At 34.6% G+C, this 17798-nt stretch overlaps 1 protein-coding gene across 2 annotated transcripts; it reads right to left on the bottom strand.

Moving 5' to 3' along the window:
- Positions 1 to 544: 544 nt before the first annotated feature.
- CUX1 (Protein CASP) lies at positions 545 to 17788 on the bottom strand. Of its 2 annotated transcripts, XM_035732502.2 has the most exons (14): positions 17698 to 17788; positions 17553 to 17663; positions 17393 to 17519; positions 17221 to 17358; positions 16991 to 17191; positions 16413 to 16479; positions 16322 to 16370; positions 15118 to 15258; positions 13483 to 13834; positions 10745 to 10945; positions 6949 to 7022; positions 4239 to 4583; positions 3737 to 3882; positions 545 to 1315 (listed from the first exon to the last, which is right to left on the bottom strand). In XM_035732502.2, exons 1-14 carry the CDS (start codon positions 17758 to 17760, stop codon positions 1264 to 1266), a joined length of 2067 nt encoding a protein of 688 aa, XP_035587190.2. In that variant the 5' UTR covers positions 17761 to 17788; the 3' UTR covers positions 545 to 1263. The 2 variants fall into 2 exon arrangements, with proteins under 2 accessions (XP_035587190.2, XP_051066962.1); XM_051216376.1 differs by lacking the exons at positions 16322 to 16370; positions 16413 to 16479 and having other exon boundaries at positions 3737 to 4583; positions 6949 to 10945; positions 16991 to 17358.
- Positions 17789 to 17798: the final 10 nt, after the last annotated feature.

Here is a 17798-nt window from a genome sequence, read left to right as displayed (position 1 = left end):
GTAAATTCAAGTAGATTGTTGGGTTGTCTCTGATTAGTTTCTTAAGATCCAAAAGTTATTATTATTGGCTTTATTCAGTATTATAATCTTGGTACAATATAGAATTCCCAGTACAAAGTATTTCAACAAGTTTCCATTTCTTATTTCTTGATCGACCCTTACGATAAAAATTGGGTGGTTGCTAGTTAGATATTAGCAGTTCAGGAATTGACATCTGATTAGTGTATATTTTTTTGTAACTTGTACAGCGAAATGTCGTGAACTTTTCACAAACGCACCTGAATAAGTTATGCGATTAATAAAGATAATGATGTGTTAAAACAAACAAGCAAAAAGATAATTTGTTGAAATATCCAGATGGCAAGAACAGGTAGCCCAAACATTTAAGAAGGCCGCCTGACAACATAACACTATAAATCTATCACAATTGATTGATCACTGGGTTTTGATCAGTGTCATGTGTGTCAAGTCCTTCTTAGTACAGATCGACTGCTATCGACCAAGTTGCAATGTGGCCACTAGTCTAAGTGACTCGACATTGCGTGCACTATGTTGAGACTAGATGGTGATTGGAGGTAGTCAACAGGAAACCCTGGACCCAGGTTTCGTACTACTTGGCACTCGTCAGCAAGGTGTACCTGTGATCTTGTTGGAACTGGTGCTCCCTGACAGACTCGATCCTGTGACACCCAGCTTCACAATCAGAGACGTTACCACTGGGCTATCCGGTCCGCGACCGACCTCCTGTAGAATTGAGATGTAATCACAATTGATTGATCATTGGGTGGTGATCAATGCCATGTGTGTCAAGTCCTACTTAGTACAGATCGACTGCTATCGACCAAGTTCCAATATGGCTACTATAAATCTATTTTCTTTTTAAATCATTTACTTTTAACAATATAATAAAAGCCAATTGAGTTTAATTATTTTCCCCTTAAAAAAGAATCTTGTATACTCAGAAAAAAATCAAGTGTAAATCAGTTTTATTTTTAACAAAAAAGTTTCATCAAATAAAGTACAATTCTAATGCAAAATAAATTTTCTAAAATTAAATTAACTTTGTTAAGTTCCCCCCCCCTTCAATATACACACGCACACACAAAACATGTGGACATTTTTCATTAAAAAAAAGGAACTCAATATCACATAATGAATATAACCACATTGTTTATGTTGGCTTTATATTCACAGAATAGTGTTACACTTGAAGGTAATAAAAAAAAAGAGGAAAAAAAGGTAATAATTGAAGTATGACGTGTGTTATAGATTCCCACCACCCTGATTATGAACTTCTTGCATATGTTTTTCAAAGCTAAAATAGGCATGGAAAACAACAACATATAAAAATAAACAATTAAATATAGAGAATTATCTCTACCTTATATATGTAGAGAGATAGTTATTTTACAGAACAATTATACGAAAAAAAATTCCTTTTTTTAATGGGGTTTTGTTCTCTGAACTAGATGGTTTAGTCGTGGAGCTTTCATCGTCTTTCAGAAGAATGATGACAGCTTCATGACTAAACCATCCAGTTCAAAGAACAATACTTCATCAAAATCATCCACCTGAGCTAAAAATCTTCTCCACTATCTCAAAAATATTCTTCTACTTCAATTAGCTCAGATAAACGAGAAAAAAACCGACAACAATTGAATAGTAAACTGTAAGCATTTTTCATAAACTCTTTAACAAAATTAAGGGTTTTACAGGAATGTGGTGTTAGCAGTTTAGTGTTACTTACTATCGAGGGGTTTGTCAGATTCGTTTGAGTAAAGGACCCCAGGTCAATGAAAGTTAGAAAACTGTCTTAGCTTCTGTAAGCCTCTATCGTTCTACAGTAAATAATAACAAGTCTAGGCTAAAAACCTGAAGGTGAATAAATATAATGTTTCGAATTATTTGAATTATAGTACGAAATAAGAGTCCCAGAAATAACGCAATTGAATTAAGAAGTAAGACACAGGCACAAACGAATGTATTGTATTTGGAATTCAAAATCGAGCATTCAACAAGTACAAAGATATCATTAGTTCATTCAAACACCACAATAAACCACCATAAAAACGGTCCATAATTAGTACAAACAGGGACAAAATAACCGAACGGATAAAAATAATAAAATGGTCAGCGAAATATGGGTAAGATATTCTGCAATGAAATACTATTTACTCATAAGTAATATTTATTTATTTCAACACATAGATATTGGTACAAGGGGGCACCAAAAAGATATGCGCTACCCAAGTCACTTGATTTGTGCGTGGGATGTGATACTGCCCGGGTGTCCAAACCGAAGCAATCGGTTTTCTTAGGGGCCCACACCCGGAGCCTTCGACCTGAAGGTATGATCCACAAGGCAATGGAGCATCATGAGGAGATGCAGTCCCATGGTAGCCGGTGACCAACGGTCGGTTCATACGCCATTTGTCCATTCAGGATACTGGAGCCCATGTGCACCATTGGTTTGGAATTAGGGTTTACCAACTCCCCTAGGTGGACACTCCATGTTCACCAACCCGGTTAAATCGCCCGACATTCGCTTTTCGTCCTCTCAATTTCGTAAACAACAGTAATGCCACGAGAATGGAGTGAGTAGGACTTCGTTGGCATAGTCTATATACGCGTGGCCATGTGAGAGCATTTCGAGAGGGAGAGCCGATTCTCCCCACTCTCGGCCGTACCAGGGCATTTGGGGGCCATAAGTAATATAATTTGAAACAATATAATTACAATCTGACCATGTCCAAATTGATGTGCCCATTTACTTGCATCAAGAACGGTCAAGTGACTTATATTTCTATTTTGCCTCTTTAATGTGTATCTACCGATTTAGCTACTAATTTGTAGAGGGATATATGTGGTGTGCCATTGGGTAATTTAACCAGCGGATGAGTGAACTCCCTGTATTGTTCGTAAACGGTCAAAGACAATACGTAGTTCCGAGTTAACACACTTGGTCAGCAATGGTCAAGTGGTAAATAGAAACTAATCGTCCAGAGTGATCTGTATATCTTTGTAGTTTCCCAACACGGTTTGAACTCGTTTACTACATGTAGTAGAGGTTATAGGTATTTGCGCCTACAATCCTAGTCTGAATGTTTAGAAGAACTTTTTGAAATTTTCTCATATATCTTCTGAAAACACTTAATAGACAATTGTGCCAATTATTTAACACTCACTTTTGCTACTTTCTACACTCTCTTCTGCCCATATATTTATAGAAACTATTTGATTACGCAATCTTAGTGACTTTTAATGGATGTTATTTCAATGTTTATTTTCCAAAGGTTAATCTACTTTCGATGTTAAAACACTTATTCAAGCTGTTATTATTCTTATCACTGCTACCAGACCTATCGTCTTAATATCAATTATTATCCTTTACTGATTATGGTTAGTTATATAATCCTGTTTAATCGTTATTATTTACTCAATAAATACTTATTCGATTGGTTTATAATTGTTCACATATGAATAGATATATAACTGTATAATTAGAGTAGAGCCTAATGAATATCTTATTGATGACGATCTTTCTACAAGGTCTGAAGATCAGGAGTTCGAGAGTACATGCACTATTAATAAGTAATAAACTTGTTGAAAACAGATATTTAGTGCCTAAGGGTTTAATTACAGCAGTCTTAAGTGTTACTTAATATGAGCATACAGAATAAACACCAGTATAAAGGATATGGCATTCCGGTTTGATAACTTATTAAGAAATACTTACCGAGAATGACAATTAGCTTCAGTTTCTAAAGCACTATGCTGGAAATGAGCTGCTTTATACAGTGCAATAAATATGAATAAATGTAAAAATATTGCATACAAAAATACACCCAAGCGAAGTCTACGATCGGAACTAACAAAACGTCCCTATTGGAAAAACAACAACAAAAAAGGAATAACAGAAACATTGTAAAACAAGTACTGTTCAAAAAGTGCCTAAAATATATATACATCACATTAAAAAAAACACATTTATTCATTTGTACGTTGTATTTATCAGACTGATCTCAGTTGAAATGCCACAGAAAAATGGATATCGCTGAATAATATTCACTGTGGACCTGAAAGTCATGGTTTCAATCCTTGACAAGTAAGCACTGCTAGAGTCCTTCTACTAGGATAAAACAACTACTATCCAGTGAATTTTTTTCAATGATTGTCTACAAACTAAGACCAGATCCATAATGTAAACTATGAAAGAAAGACAAATAAAACCAACATACCAAATGTAACATCAGTTTTTCATATGGTTGTAACTTTTTATACACTCGTTGTTTCTCATATCGACTAAATTGATTGAAAGGATTTAACTGAGCTTCATAAACATGTGAATATTTAATGATAGTTGCATCATTTGACTCATGATTTTGACAAGATGATGGTGACAATGATGTTGTCACCGATGATGAAGAATGCTGATTAGATAAATTATTTTGTCGATTTTGTATTACAGGACTACCATATGAGTGTAAGAAACGTATTTTCTCGTACAATTTAACGTTATCAGCTCGTACTGATTCAACTTCACGTTGAAGTGATATCAACTGTTGGCGTAAATTTATTTCATTCTGTTAAAGAAATTAATTAAAATAAAATTTGTATTACGTAATTGGAAGATATTCAATGCTTTATTTCAATCTGTTGACAACATAGTGAAGTAATTGCATGTTTAGTACACGAATAATATAGTGCCTTAAAGTTGTGCAATTACATCTGTATGGAGGAACCTTTTGTAATTGACCCAAATGAAATAAAAGTAGTTCGAAATTCATTTCTTTATGATATGATGCTTTGGAATAAATGAAAAAAATGGTCGAAACGGGCTAGTTTCTAATTTGCCACATAATAATTGATTTCATTGATTGCTAAGATTATGTAACTAGTGGGGCTATGAGTGCTAATAGAAATGTCTTTAATCTTTATTTTGTTTTTTGTTGTTGTAAGTAGTAGAAAGAATATAAATTAGAAACAAAATTCTAATTGAATATTTATGGCTGAGATTGTTAGTTATGTCCATAACTAACTAATCAAATTGTTGCTTAAATGCTCATCACGTCAATCTGGTCTGTGGTGACTGTAGACTATCCCTGTTACATGTAACCTACCAATTGAACGATATTATTATGCTGTTATCTTAGTGTGACTCATAATTTTTATTCACTTCGATAAGACACACAATACTGGTTGGTATAAATAGATAAAGTTTAAAGCCAAGTTGTTCTTGTTCTGACTAGAGTTTTCACATACGCTGAGATCGCCAGTATGGCGTTTACAGTTCCAGTAGAATATCTGTAGGACAAATTAAATCTAACAGAAATTTTTCCGTTACGATTATTTATTATTAAATATAAATTCCACTCCTTTTCTTCTATCTTATGGTCAAAATATCATGCAATTCAGGTTAATTGAAGAGTAAGTTAGATTGAAAATAACAAATTTCAAGTTCATGAAAGAATTCCAATTATGCTATTTCAATTACAAACAACGTAGAATCTGGGAAATATATGCATCGATTCAAGTTACTACATTATATTAGCACTGCCAGATAAAATTATCAAAACAAACGTTAGAGTGGTGGAAGTGGATAGGACATACATTAAAGAAATCACCAAACGGTATCACGAGCCAAGCGCTAACTAGGAGTCCTTAGGGTAAACAGAAAAGAGGAAGACCAAAAAAAACACTATGCCGAGAATTGGAAACAGACATCAAAAGGATGAACAGTAACTGGAAAGAATTATCCAGGACAGAGTTGGATGGAGAATGTTAATGAGCAGCCTATGCTCCTCCATGAGGGATAACAGGCGTAATATATTATCGATTATGTATAGGTGCACACTAGTGAGGAGCCCCGAACTAGGACAAAAGGATTTTTATAGTACTTTCTGACTTTTAATGTTCGATGACACTGACGTCAATTCTTTTCATATCTTCTACACTATCACTGGTACTACAGTATTATACATCATGAAAATCTCATCGCGATATGGTGACGTAATGCAGAAAATTGTGCCAAGTTCTAACTTGCTTATTGACTGACTGATTGATTAAGTTCATGACATATTAACATTTTCAGATGTTTTATTTAATTTAAAATGTATGTGTGCATTAGGGTAATTAAAAGTCAACCAAGAGGATATTAATGAAAAATATCTAACAACAATAGAGAAGAAAAGTATATGAAATTGAATTATTACAAATCTCAATAATGGAAAAATAGGGAAGCATAGTGAAAGAAGAAATTAATACAATGATATACACTAGATAAAGAACATAGGGTTGCTCCGCATGTAACTTTTTCTTGGTTCAAAATGATTAATTTCATTTAGGGTCTGATATGTGGGCGAGAATGATAATGATTGGCTGTCTGCTTAGTCAGACGTGTAGATAGTCTGACAGGTGTCAGATAAGTTATATATTCCCCCTATGCTTATAATTATTATCGACTGTTCATTGTTGTTGGATTGTGTCGGGTTTTGGTGTGGAAATATATTTACATTGTGGTCAGGCTAATCACGTATTCTTGATCTGACTTTTGTTGAAGTCCTGTAGAATAGACACTGGGAGGGAATCTAGTGTAGATATTCGTCTAGGGTAAATTAACCTCCTATTCGAGTAAACGTGGAAACCTAACCGTTATAACCGTTAGACGAAGTAAAACCGAGCGTTATAACAATTGGCCACGGGGTGAGCAACAAAGAACCAAGGATACAAAACCACAAGTTATAACACGGTCAATATTATTACTTAGTGATTTTCAACATGTTCAGGACTCTAGCTACAAAAACGCACTCTTTTTGTATAATTCATTCAAACTTTATATTATGTTTATTATATGATAGTGTACTATAGAATAACTTCTATTGTAAAACAAACTAACATAAAAGAGTAAATCACCTGAGAAAAAAAATTTGACTGTTTTCATTGACTAACCTGTTCTAATTCTTCAGCTCGTGTTCGAAATCGATCACGTTGATTTTGTACAATGTTTAATAATGACTGATTGTCTACAAATGCATGTGTATATTTGCAATTAATTGGGACAATTAAAAAAATCAAACTAACACGGGTTACATATAAATGACAAAGTTTAATAAACGTCAATGACACTTCGAAAGAAACCATAAACACTACTATCGTTAAGATATATGGCCAGATTTTACACGTACATCATATTTTATGTAAAATCAAATTCAATTAGTCATAAACCACGCAGAGAGCCTGGTACATTTGTGTACTGACTGGATTTGTTATACCACATTAATACAGTGAATTGAAACGAACATCATAAATAGCAAAGGATTCTAAATTAATGTAGTAGCCATGATAAGCCCCCAAATGCCCTGGTACGGCCGAGAGTGGAGAAAGTCAGTTCGCCCTTTCGAAATGCTCCCACGTGGCCACGCGTATATAGTCTCTGCCAGGTAAGTCCTACTCACTGCATTCTCGTGGCATTACTGTTGTTTACGAAATTGAGAGGACGAAAAGCGAATGTCAGGCGATTTAACCGGGTTGGTGAACATGGAGTGTCCACCTAGGAGAGTTGGTAAACCCTAATTCCAAACCAATGGTGCACATGGGCTCCAGTATCCTGAATGGACAAATGGCGTATGAACCGACCGTTGGTCACCGGCTACCATGGAATTGCATCTGCTTACGTTGCCCCACTGCCTTGTGGATCATACCTTCAGGTCGAAGGCTCCGGGTGTGGGCCCCTAAGAAAACCAATTGCTTCGGTTTGGGCACCCGGGCGTTATCACAGCCTTTACACAAATCAAATGGGATTCGCGTAGCGCATATATATCTGGTGCCTCCTTGTACCGATATCTATGTGTCCAAATAATAATAAAGCCATGATAATGAGGAGTGAACATTGGGAATTTAGTTCGAAAAGACAATGAAAAGGGACGTATTAAAAAATTTAAGGTAAAGCAAAAAAGAATGATGGATTTGCGTTATTGTGACTGATTCTGAATAACGTCAACCTAATGTTTTTTTACAAATCCCACTCTTCAGTTTAAATGGACTCGATTTGAGAAGAATAAAGTCTAAAGATGAACATGAGACTATCAGGTTCTAAGTTAGCCATTAATCTTTATATGGAAATTGAAAGTAACAAAACTGACAAACAGTAGTTATTAAGAACAGTTACCGCAAGTACTTTAATTTAACGTTGTAGTCTAATGATTTGTATATTTAACTGTTGGATGGATTAAGGAACCAAGAACTAAATCTCGACGCTCTTTACAATCTACCACATGGAGTCATATATGTAACTGGTAAATTAAGGTGTTTTTAAAAAAATCAACTGTTCGAAATGAACTTTGAACATAATCACTTTGATGATTGTTATCTATAAACATTATGAAAATAATAAACGAGAATAAGATGAGTGTAGTTTTTGAAGTCAAATGTAAATAATTTAAACTCCTAGCCAATAATGGAAAAAGTTTTAATTTTGTCATTGAGAAAAGAATCATATCAAAAAGTGTGTAGTGAATGATCAAAAAGAAAACGTACATTAACTAATGTACAATAAAGACGCCTAGTTTTAGTTGTACAGTATAATATACCGTCACATTTTTGGTATAGTTAAATGTGATGGTCTACAATGTGTAATGAACTGAGAGCGAGAAAATAATGTATTAAATGCGCTATTGAAGGAGCAACACGTTAAGCAAGATATGTTAATAACACTGAAACAATATGCACCATATGTTATAAAGGTCATCAATAAGCAAGTATTTAGACATTTGAATGGCGATGATAATGATATAACAGGACTAAACACTCCAAGACTAAATAAACTAATCGATAAAACCTTATAATCTAACCAAGTTAGCTTTACTATACAAAGCAAATTATTCATTATTGTAATCAAAAATCTCTGAATGTATTAACAATTAAAGAAAAAGCAGTGAATACATTAGATTCTATGGACATATTGATCAGTTTAGTACTGCTGTTATAAGTGTGTGCGAAGTTGTTATTTAACAGTTACCTACATCGTGGAACAATACTTTCGAAACATCCGGAAAGTTCTCTTGGAACGCTAAACTTGTAGCGATCTTGGTGACCCGTGAACGCTAAAACAGTGCTCAAGGAACAACTGTTTAAACTTAATTTCATGTGACCATTTTGTCAGTAGTTCTTGATATATTAGCTCCATATTTTAAAGGCCTTACTACCAGCAACATAAATCCATAGGTTAAGGTGGGGTGTATTATTTTTAAGGTCAGAATTTTCTAAACTCTGCAATTATGGGAAGGTAGCATCGGTGTGAATGTTAGCTGTCTGAGGAAAACACGTCACTTCCACCACACCTCAGTACCACCGGCAGTGTGACTTCGCCTTCAAACCCCAATTTGCTTCCTTCAGTTTAACCATTCTCTAACCGACCTGCTCTGAATGATAGTACCTAAAAGAACAAGTGTTCAAGTCAATATCACTCGACTGTGTTATCGCAATAAGCAATTTTAGCCATTACGTCACGTTAGCAGCTATGTTTGGGAAGAATATTGCAATAAATGAGTGCTTGATAGAACGAAAGATAAATATTTTTAGTACTACCTGCTCCTGACTTGTGGTTAATACACCACAACGTTAGATAAATGATCCAAAATACTTCGCAAAACAATTAAAATGTGAAAAACCACTTAATTATTTTTAAATTTACCGAAGTTAGTAAACCCCTAAAAACATATTTATATGTTTAGAGAGAAACAGTCATTAAATATGTCGGTTCAGATTTGCGCAAAATAAAAACAAATCTCCCATCATCAATCCTTAGATCCTATGAGCAAACTGAAATCCAACTTCACAAAACAATGCTTCAATGGCTGGTACTCCAAGTGACACTAAATTACTCCATAAATATATCAGCTCATTTTCCGACTGTATCAACACTGATAGTAGAACTAAATAAACCCTCTCATGTTTACTCGTGTTCTCAATCGTTGGTATATTAAAGAGAGAATAACTATTTAACTTAAACGCTTAAAAAGATTGATAGCCTTTCACATAGTATGTATGTAATTTGCAATACGTCAGCCAGTTATATGCAACAGAGAATCTGTCAAACATCAGTGCAAGCTGCCATATCATTTCAGCGAAACGAGGTGAGATCACTAACAAATTCCAGAGACATAACAGTATTAACGGACTCACTAGTAGTAAGAAACACCAATAATGAACAATATGATTCGAGAATGAATCCGTGGAACAGAAAAGTATAAGATAAATTTAAAACCTAAGATCTGGAGGGAAACGAAGAGTGAATGCATTTATCCCATTGGAACCAATCCTGATTCACATCCCACAACGTCCTTAACCATTAGTTACGATAATCAAAAGGACTCAAACCATGTAATATGCACCTGTCAACATGATTCATACCTACAACCAATGAATTGATGGATTGATGCCACGTCTTGGTTTGGTCACCAGATTTCTTCCACAGACTCCTAAACCAGTAAATACCATGTGTTGAAGTACGGAACGATTGGCCACACATCTCAACCGTATCACTCGTTAAAGATCTACTACCTCACCAATCGATTAGTAATAAGTAGGTGGGAAACAATAAATTCATTATTATGGCATTTACAAGCTAACTATTCATAAGTGTTATTCTAAATAGTACAAATGGATAGAAAAAAAGTATTTTTACAATATAGATAAAATAACACGAAATTTTCTAACAACAATAATATTAACTATTGATACTTACACTGACTTGGTTTTTGGTCACCGATAACTTCTGCAAGATGGTGACCTTCCAACCGGTTCCTTGAATCATTTAACTTTAATGATTCATCCAAATTTGTCTGCAAACGATAAAGATCAGATTCTAACAATTTTATTAATTCTGTTTGCTCTTTAATTCGTTGATTGGCTTCAACTTCATTTGATTGGACTTGAGTAAGTTCAACTGTTGCCAAAAAAGCAACAAAAAGAAGAAACATTTACGAAAAGTAACCTTAACGATAATCGGGAAAAATAAAGAGAAATCCCTCAAAGAAAAGTCAAATAAAAAAACATATCAATATACAATAACAGTATAAGTTTTAGTTAAGAAAGTTAAATGAGCAGCACATAGGCTCCAGTATCCTGAATGGACAAATGGCGTATGAACTAATCGTTGGTCACCGGCTACCATGAGACTGCATCTGCTTACGTCGCTCCACTGCCATGTGGATCAGACCTTTAGGTCAAAGGCTCCGAGTGTGACCCACTAAGAAAACCACCTGCTTCTGTTTGGGCACCCGGGCAGTGTCCCAGCCCTCACACAAATCGAATGATTTTTGTGTCTCATAAACATTTGGTGCCTCCTTGTACCATTGTTTATGTATTTAAATAAGTAAATAAAGAAAAATATTCGAGTTCCCATTCATTTGCCTTAGGGTTAGACAAATCCCAACCATTCGATAATTGACAATCACCAAAGACCCGTACCTAATCTCACGACCAAGTTACAACGGTAACAATGATCACATTATTAAGCCTTGTGCGATGAATATCGCTGCTTTAGGGTCGAAAGCTAGAAATTAATGTTGGGTGGTCGAGTGTAGTCGGCAGGAATCCCTGGACTTTATTTTCGTGCTATTTGACACTCGTTTGTCTAAGACTTTGCAATCAAGTATATCTCAATGCTGAAGGAAGTTAATCACAATACAAATCGCTAAGTGATGACAGCTGGGACTTTGAAGTTGGATGACGCGGGCTCGAATCTCACTGAGGCATCAAATGCTCTCAGACTGCAAGTACACCATAGTGACGAGTCCCAACTAATAAGAAACCTAGATTCAATGTCTCCTATTGACTACCTCCAACCACATTACATTAAAACAGTGCACACGATGTCGTCCCAGTTAGACTAGTGGACAAACTGCAACTTGATCGACAGAATCCGATCAGCACAATAGACTAAACAAAGATTACATTAGTCACTACTCAGTGACCAGTCAGTCAGAACAGATACTTTTTTTTATCCTTTTACAGTGTTTGCATAAGAACACAACTGCAGACATAGAGTATGAAAGAAACTAACCACTTCAATTTTTCCTTTATGCGTAGAGTTATGGCACTAAATATCATAAATAATTGCAAACACATTGCAACTTGGGTTTTTCTACATAACCCGAAGATATCGACATGGTAGTGAATTCAATGGATGAACGCACGTAGTTACCCTTCAGCAGTGTCCTCTCAATATACTTGACTCGGGCTCCCGAAACGAATCTGACCTACTGCTCCAGGGATTGTATATATTTTATGGAAAAGTATAACCCTCTATGTACAATTTCTTCTTTTCAGTAATTACTAATTACATTTAAATAATTATCACACACAACAGATTTTATATTGGAAAAATATCAAAAAGTGAGTAAATTTATAAAAGAAAATGCCAGAATATAACAGAGTATTATGACCAAATTTTGCACAATTCGATTTAATCTTAAAAGGAACATTTATCAGTGAATTACTTCATAATCTTACGCTTATAGATATACATAATATAAACTCCAATTGTAAATAATTTTTGTCATTTTTTAACTTCTTTTGTAATTTCTTTTAGTTTATACATTGTTTTGGACAGTAGATTGTTGTTTAAATCGACCTTGAATTTCCTCAAACACTATTTGGATGCTACACTGATTATTATACAAAACATTAAGTCGCTTCATACATCACTTATCATTCTTACTCATTTTTCGGTCTTATATACCTGTAGTATATATTTATGGATTGTAACTTTCAACATTACTTGACCAACTATGTAACGTTATCTTGGACTATATCACGCTTTTTAGAATAACCGATTATCTATTATAATTGTGAACTTATTTTTGGAACAGTTGACCACACAACCATTAGCGACTTAGAAACAACTCTAACATAACTTATATACATGTCTATAGTTTTCGTACCTCAGTAACTCATTTTACACACTTATTTTTGCATGACGTTTCTATTTATTAAGTATTTGTGTTTTTGGTCCGCCACAATTTAAATCTCATTTTATCGGGATGATCTGCCGAACCATTAAAAAAATCCAATCGAAGGATAAAATTTCAATTGAAGTCATTTGTCAGGTAAGTTGGAATTCCGAAGAGAAGTCCAGCTACATTCATGTAGTATAGTATAAAGATTATTTGTGGAGTGATTTCAGATGATTTTCACAGAAACGTTAGCATTATAGAATTGGATTCCAAAGAGCATCGCGATCTATTTATATGGATACACTATAATAAAATGAAGTACGAAATACGTATCGTAAAACGGTGGCTTCAGGGTTGTACAACCGCCTTGTTTCGGCTAGAACAGCCCAGTAGTAGCAGTGTTACTTCCTACATATAAAGTGTGTTTTAAGACTGAAAATATAAACCCATAGTTTGTAAATGATTTACATCGATTAACTGATGAAATGAATGCTAAAAAATTAAATCTAACTCTTAAAACACCTACTTTGTAACTTTTCACGTAAAGTGTTTGCTTCGGCCAACTGATTCTCCAATGATTTATTCTTTTTTAAAATAAGTACTTCCAATGGAGCACGATTAGATATATCGTCTTGAATAAGATTATCCGATTCATTTGGCTGAACATTTTCAGGAAATTCAATTGAGCGTAAAAGAGATAGTTCGCGTTTCACTTCTTCGTAATCAGATTGATTGTCAATTTTAATATTAGCCACTTCCAGAGAAGCTTTAGTCTGACAAATTGTTGTTTGCAGCTCTTGAATACAATTTTCTAGATTCTTTTCGTTGGATGACTTTAAAGATTTGAGCGATTCCAACTGATCGAGTAATGACGATTTCTAGAACCGAAAATAAAAAAGTAATCTTAGCAACTACTCTAATACACCAAACGGCGTTTACCCAAAAAGCTCAGACGTAGAAAAGGATTTTGTTCTATCCTAGTGAAGATTACATTACGAGTAATGTCTGAAACTTAATAATGGACTCTTATTATTTATATATTCTCATGGTATATATATTCGGCAACTAGATTATGTATATCTATATTTCCCTTGTTATAAGCTTTATTTTGACCTATAATTTATTATTGTACAATTTACAGCTATTAAGCTATGTTCAGTTTATCGACTACTGCCTCCCACGTTCACAGCCACTTTTTGGCTTTATTGTGTACAAATGTTATTTCCTATTTTATGGTGCGTTGTGGTCTGTTTGATTGATATATAAACCCAGTATGTCTGAAATAAATTATTCGATTCGATTCGCATAGTGGAAGCTGGTATTGATGTTCTGGACTCAAGTGGACGGGCTAGGCGGACATAGGACCAATAAAGAAGCTAGGCTACCCATACCGGTCGAACGTCATTGGTTTGGCACAGTGCTAAGATTGTATAAGCCGTATTTTGATTGGTGGATAAATCACGTGATAAAAAGCCGACATAAAGTCATAACAGATTTCCAAAATCCTTTCAAAAAACCAAGCAAAAGAGTGGTTGATGGTAAAGTAAAAGCAGTTATTGGAAGCGAAAGTTATGTGTGTAAAAGTGAAAACATCAGGTTTAAGCTAAGAATCAGTGTATACTAACTGGCCTTTGTTATGAAAGAATCCAAATCCCTCGTTCATGCAGCCCTAAACTCCTAGAAACTCATATTTTAAACGATTAGTTATCATATCACATAGAAAGCATAGATACTGATTCGATCATTGACAGTATTTTTACTTAACTTGAATGTTTGGTACGTAACAATGTTTACACAGAACTTTAGTACGACAACTACCACAACCTTGACGTGATGGTCAGAATTGCTTATCGTGATAACACAGTCGAGTGATATTGACTTGAACACTTGTTCTTTTAGGTACTATCATTCAGAGCAGGTCGGTTAGAGAATGGTTAAACTGAAGGAAGCAAATTGGGGTTTGAAGGCGAAGTCACACTGCCGGTGGTACTGAGGTGTGGTGGAAGTGACGTGTTTTCCTCAGACAGCTAACATTCACACCGATGCTACCTTCCCATAATTGCAGAGTTTAGAAAATTCTGACCTTAAAAATAATACACCCCATATATATGGATTGATATCTAGTATTTTTAAACCTGAAAACAAACCTTATTGGACTTACTTGTTGAGAACAACTGGACAGTTCAAATTCAAGCTCTTCAATGCGACACTGAAGTCGACTAATGTCTGCGATGGGTAACTTTGGGATGTCCGCATGATCCTCACGTAATTTGGCCAGCTCTGCTTCAGCAGAAGCAAGTTTCTGAAGAGTTGCGAAAACAAAAAGCCCGAATATGAATTACTAAATTTTAAACAAAATATAATTTAGTAGGTACTCAAACTTCCGGACCATTTAAACTTTTGAACTATTGGGTAAGATCGGATTACATATATATTTACAGATTCTATACCATATAGAACATTAATAGAATTTAACATTTTTTTAAAAAAAGGAAGTGGTATTAGATTCTATACATTTTAGTGCATGAATTGTCAAAATCACTAGGTAAAAAGTTGATAATCAGCCACCGGACTAGAAAAAGATAGGTGGATATATCAAACAACACATTATCCACAGTGCATACATTTCTCTCTAACTGATAGTTGGTAGATGTAGATTTAAAAAAGTGTGAGGATAATGATAGATGGTCACACCAAAAACGCTCAAGTTCCTTTGAAAGACTTAGGTAATAAATTGATTCTATTCATTGTATTTTTCTTATTAGCGTTTTTCTAGCGAGTTATTTTTCATTGTATTAACCATAATTTTAGTTACATCTAATGGAGGAAACATAAGAGAAGAAAAACACGTATCTCATATAATTTCAACAAATTTTCACATTACTAGGACTTTCCCCTAGCTAAAAATTCTATATGAGCTTTTTTACATTCATTAAGAAAATCCTTGCTGAGACCATGTTTGTGGAATGATGAGAAATATTTATTTACATTGCTTATACTAAAATACCAAACCACGAATACATGAAAAAACTGCATAGCGGAATACGTAAAAATGATTTCAGTGAAACAAGTGCAGTTTTTGTATCTTATATCAGCATAGATTTAGATTATTTAACACAAAACAAATCCACCGATGACTGGAATCGCTGGTAAGAAGTAAACTGTGGTCGATTGCGCTTAAAAACTTTCCCAAAACTTGCTACGCTAGGTTCACCCCTAAAATGACAAAACTTACAAATAAGACTATTTAGAAACGAAGCTATTTACTACGAGATAATTGTTTCGTAATATCAAAAATTCCCACTGAAATCAATACGAATGTTAACAAAAGACAATTTGAATACAAGATAAGGACTACTACTTACTGCATTTGATTTTTCAAGATCATCCATAAGTAACTCAAGTTCGGAAGACCTATCAAAGAATTAGTGTTCGAACATAAAGTATTAAATTAACCTGCCGGTTTCGGTAGCGTTCGCTTCTGTTTTAAGCCTAAATAATTCAGATTGTGCCATTTCCAGTGCTAAAATTTAAAGAATAATATTTTAACATGCGAGAGTTGTGCCAAAATAGCTCATCATAATTTGTGGACAATATTTGAGTCGATGATAAATTGTTTCTCCCAATAGCTTAGCGGCTAGTGGATACAATGTCAGTACCCTACAGTTGCACAGCTGTTTTTAAGTGAGTGCAATATGCATGTACTGAAATGTAATTTTATGGATTATATCTATGACAAACCTAACTAAAACTGAGGAAGGTGGGAATAGCTTACGAGTATTGTAGGAGGCAACCCATACCGATAACTATTCACCATAAGCTTTCAAACGACTAACAGAAGTCAAGTAAAGACTGTCTACACAGTTAATGTAATTCTGTCTGGTGCCCAAATTATTGATCCGACTTGCAAAATTACGGATGATGAAGCATGAGGTAAGGCGTGTACAGTAGCAGCTTTGTGATAACTGCATTCAAACTGAGTTATGTCACAAGTACCGAGCTAATTAGATCGATAGTATCCAATATCAACATACCTTTGGAAATCGCTATATTTTTAGATTCAAAGCTACCAAGCTTTTCCTCTGCTTCAACTTTAAAGATGGCAAACTCTTGCTCTTTGAAATCCAACTTCCTTTGATATTCATCCACTATCTTCGAACTGTTCAGCTGGATTTGAGTTTCCAAAGAAACCGTCAACTCGTCAAGACGTTTCTGCAAGCGTTTATTTTCGCGTTCTAAAATAAACTTTTAACTCAGGAAATACCGTAATTTTTGAGCTCCTGAACTTTTATTTTTAATTCGTCACAGCTTTCCTTGTATTTTCGTGATTCGAACTCAAATTCTATAGCTTTCTCAGCTCGTTTTTGTAAGGATTGAAGCTCTCCAAGTGCGAATAAGGGATCTATAAGGCATATCATCTCAGTGGAGTTCCAAACCTGGGAGATCAATAAGTTGTTTGTACATTGAAAGGTAAGCTTCTTCAGCATATCTACACCTCTTCTGAAGTGCATCGAATTCCGATTGATAACACTTGATAACTGTCGAACAATATTTACGTACATCCTAAACTTGAAGTAAGCATAACATTTTCCGTACCTCGGAGGCAGATTTTCGGAACTCTTTAGTCTGATTTACTAAATTAGTCCTTGAAATATCGTTTTTCTCATGATTGGAGGTCAGTTCACATGCTACTGACTCCAAGGTTTTCTAAAATCTAACTAATACAAATGCCACGAAGTACTTGTAAGTCACCAAATGCAACATCGCGCCAGGAATTATAAACTGAGGCTACGACACTTTCCATAACAGTAACGCACACTTCAGAAAGTTCGGTTTTCAAAA

The sequence above is a fragment of the Schistosoma haematobium genome, chromosome 4 (assembly GCF_000699445.3).
Source record: "Schistosoma haematobium chromosome 4, whole genome shotgun sequence".
Taxonomy (NCBI): domain Eukaryota; kingdom Metazoa; phylum Platyhelminthes; class Trematoda; order Strigeidida; family Schistosomatidae; genus Schistosoma; species Schistosoma haematobium.
This window is presented reverse-complemented; position numbering and strand designations above follow the sequence as displayed.

Excerpts from the sequence above, each read along its gene's own strand:
- CUX1 (XM_035732502.2), bottom strand. The coding sequence starts at position 17,760 with ATGGAAAGTGTCGTAGCCTCAGTTTATAATTCCTGGCGCGATGTTGCA. Across the intron at positions 17,520-17,552 it reads TCCGAAAATCTGCCTCCGAG|GATGTACGTAAATATTGTTC; the intron begins GTACGGAAAATG and ends CTTCAAGTTTAG. Across the intron at positions 3,883-4,238 it reads AAAAACTGATGTTACATTTG|GGACGTTTTGTTAGTTCCGA; the intron begins GTATGTTGGTTT and ends TTTTTCCAATAG.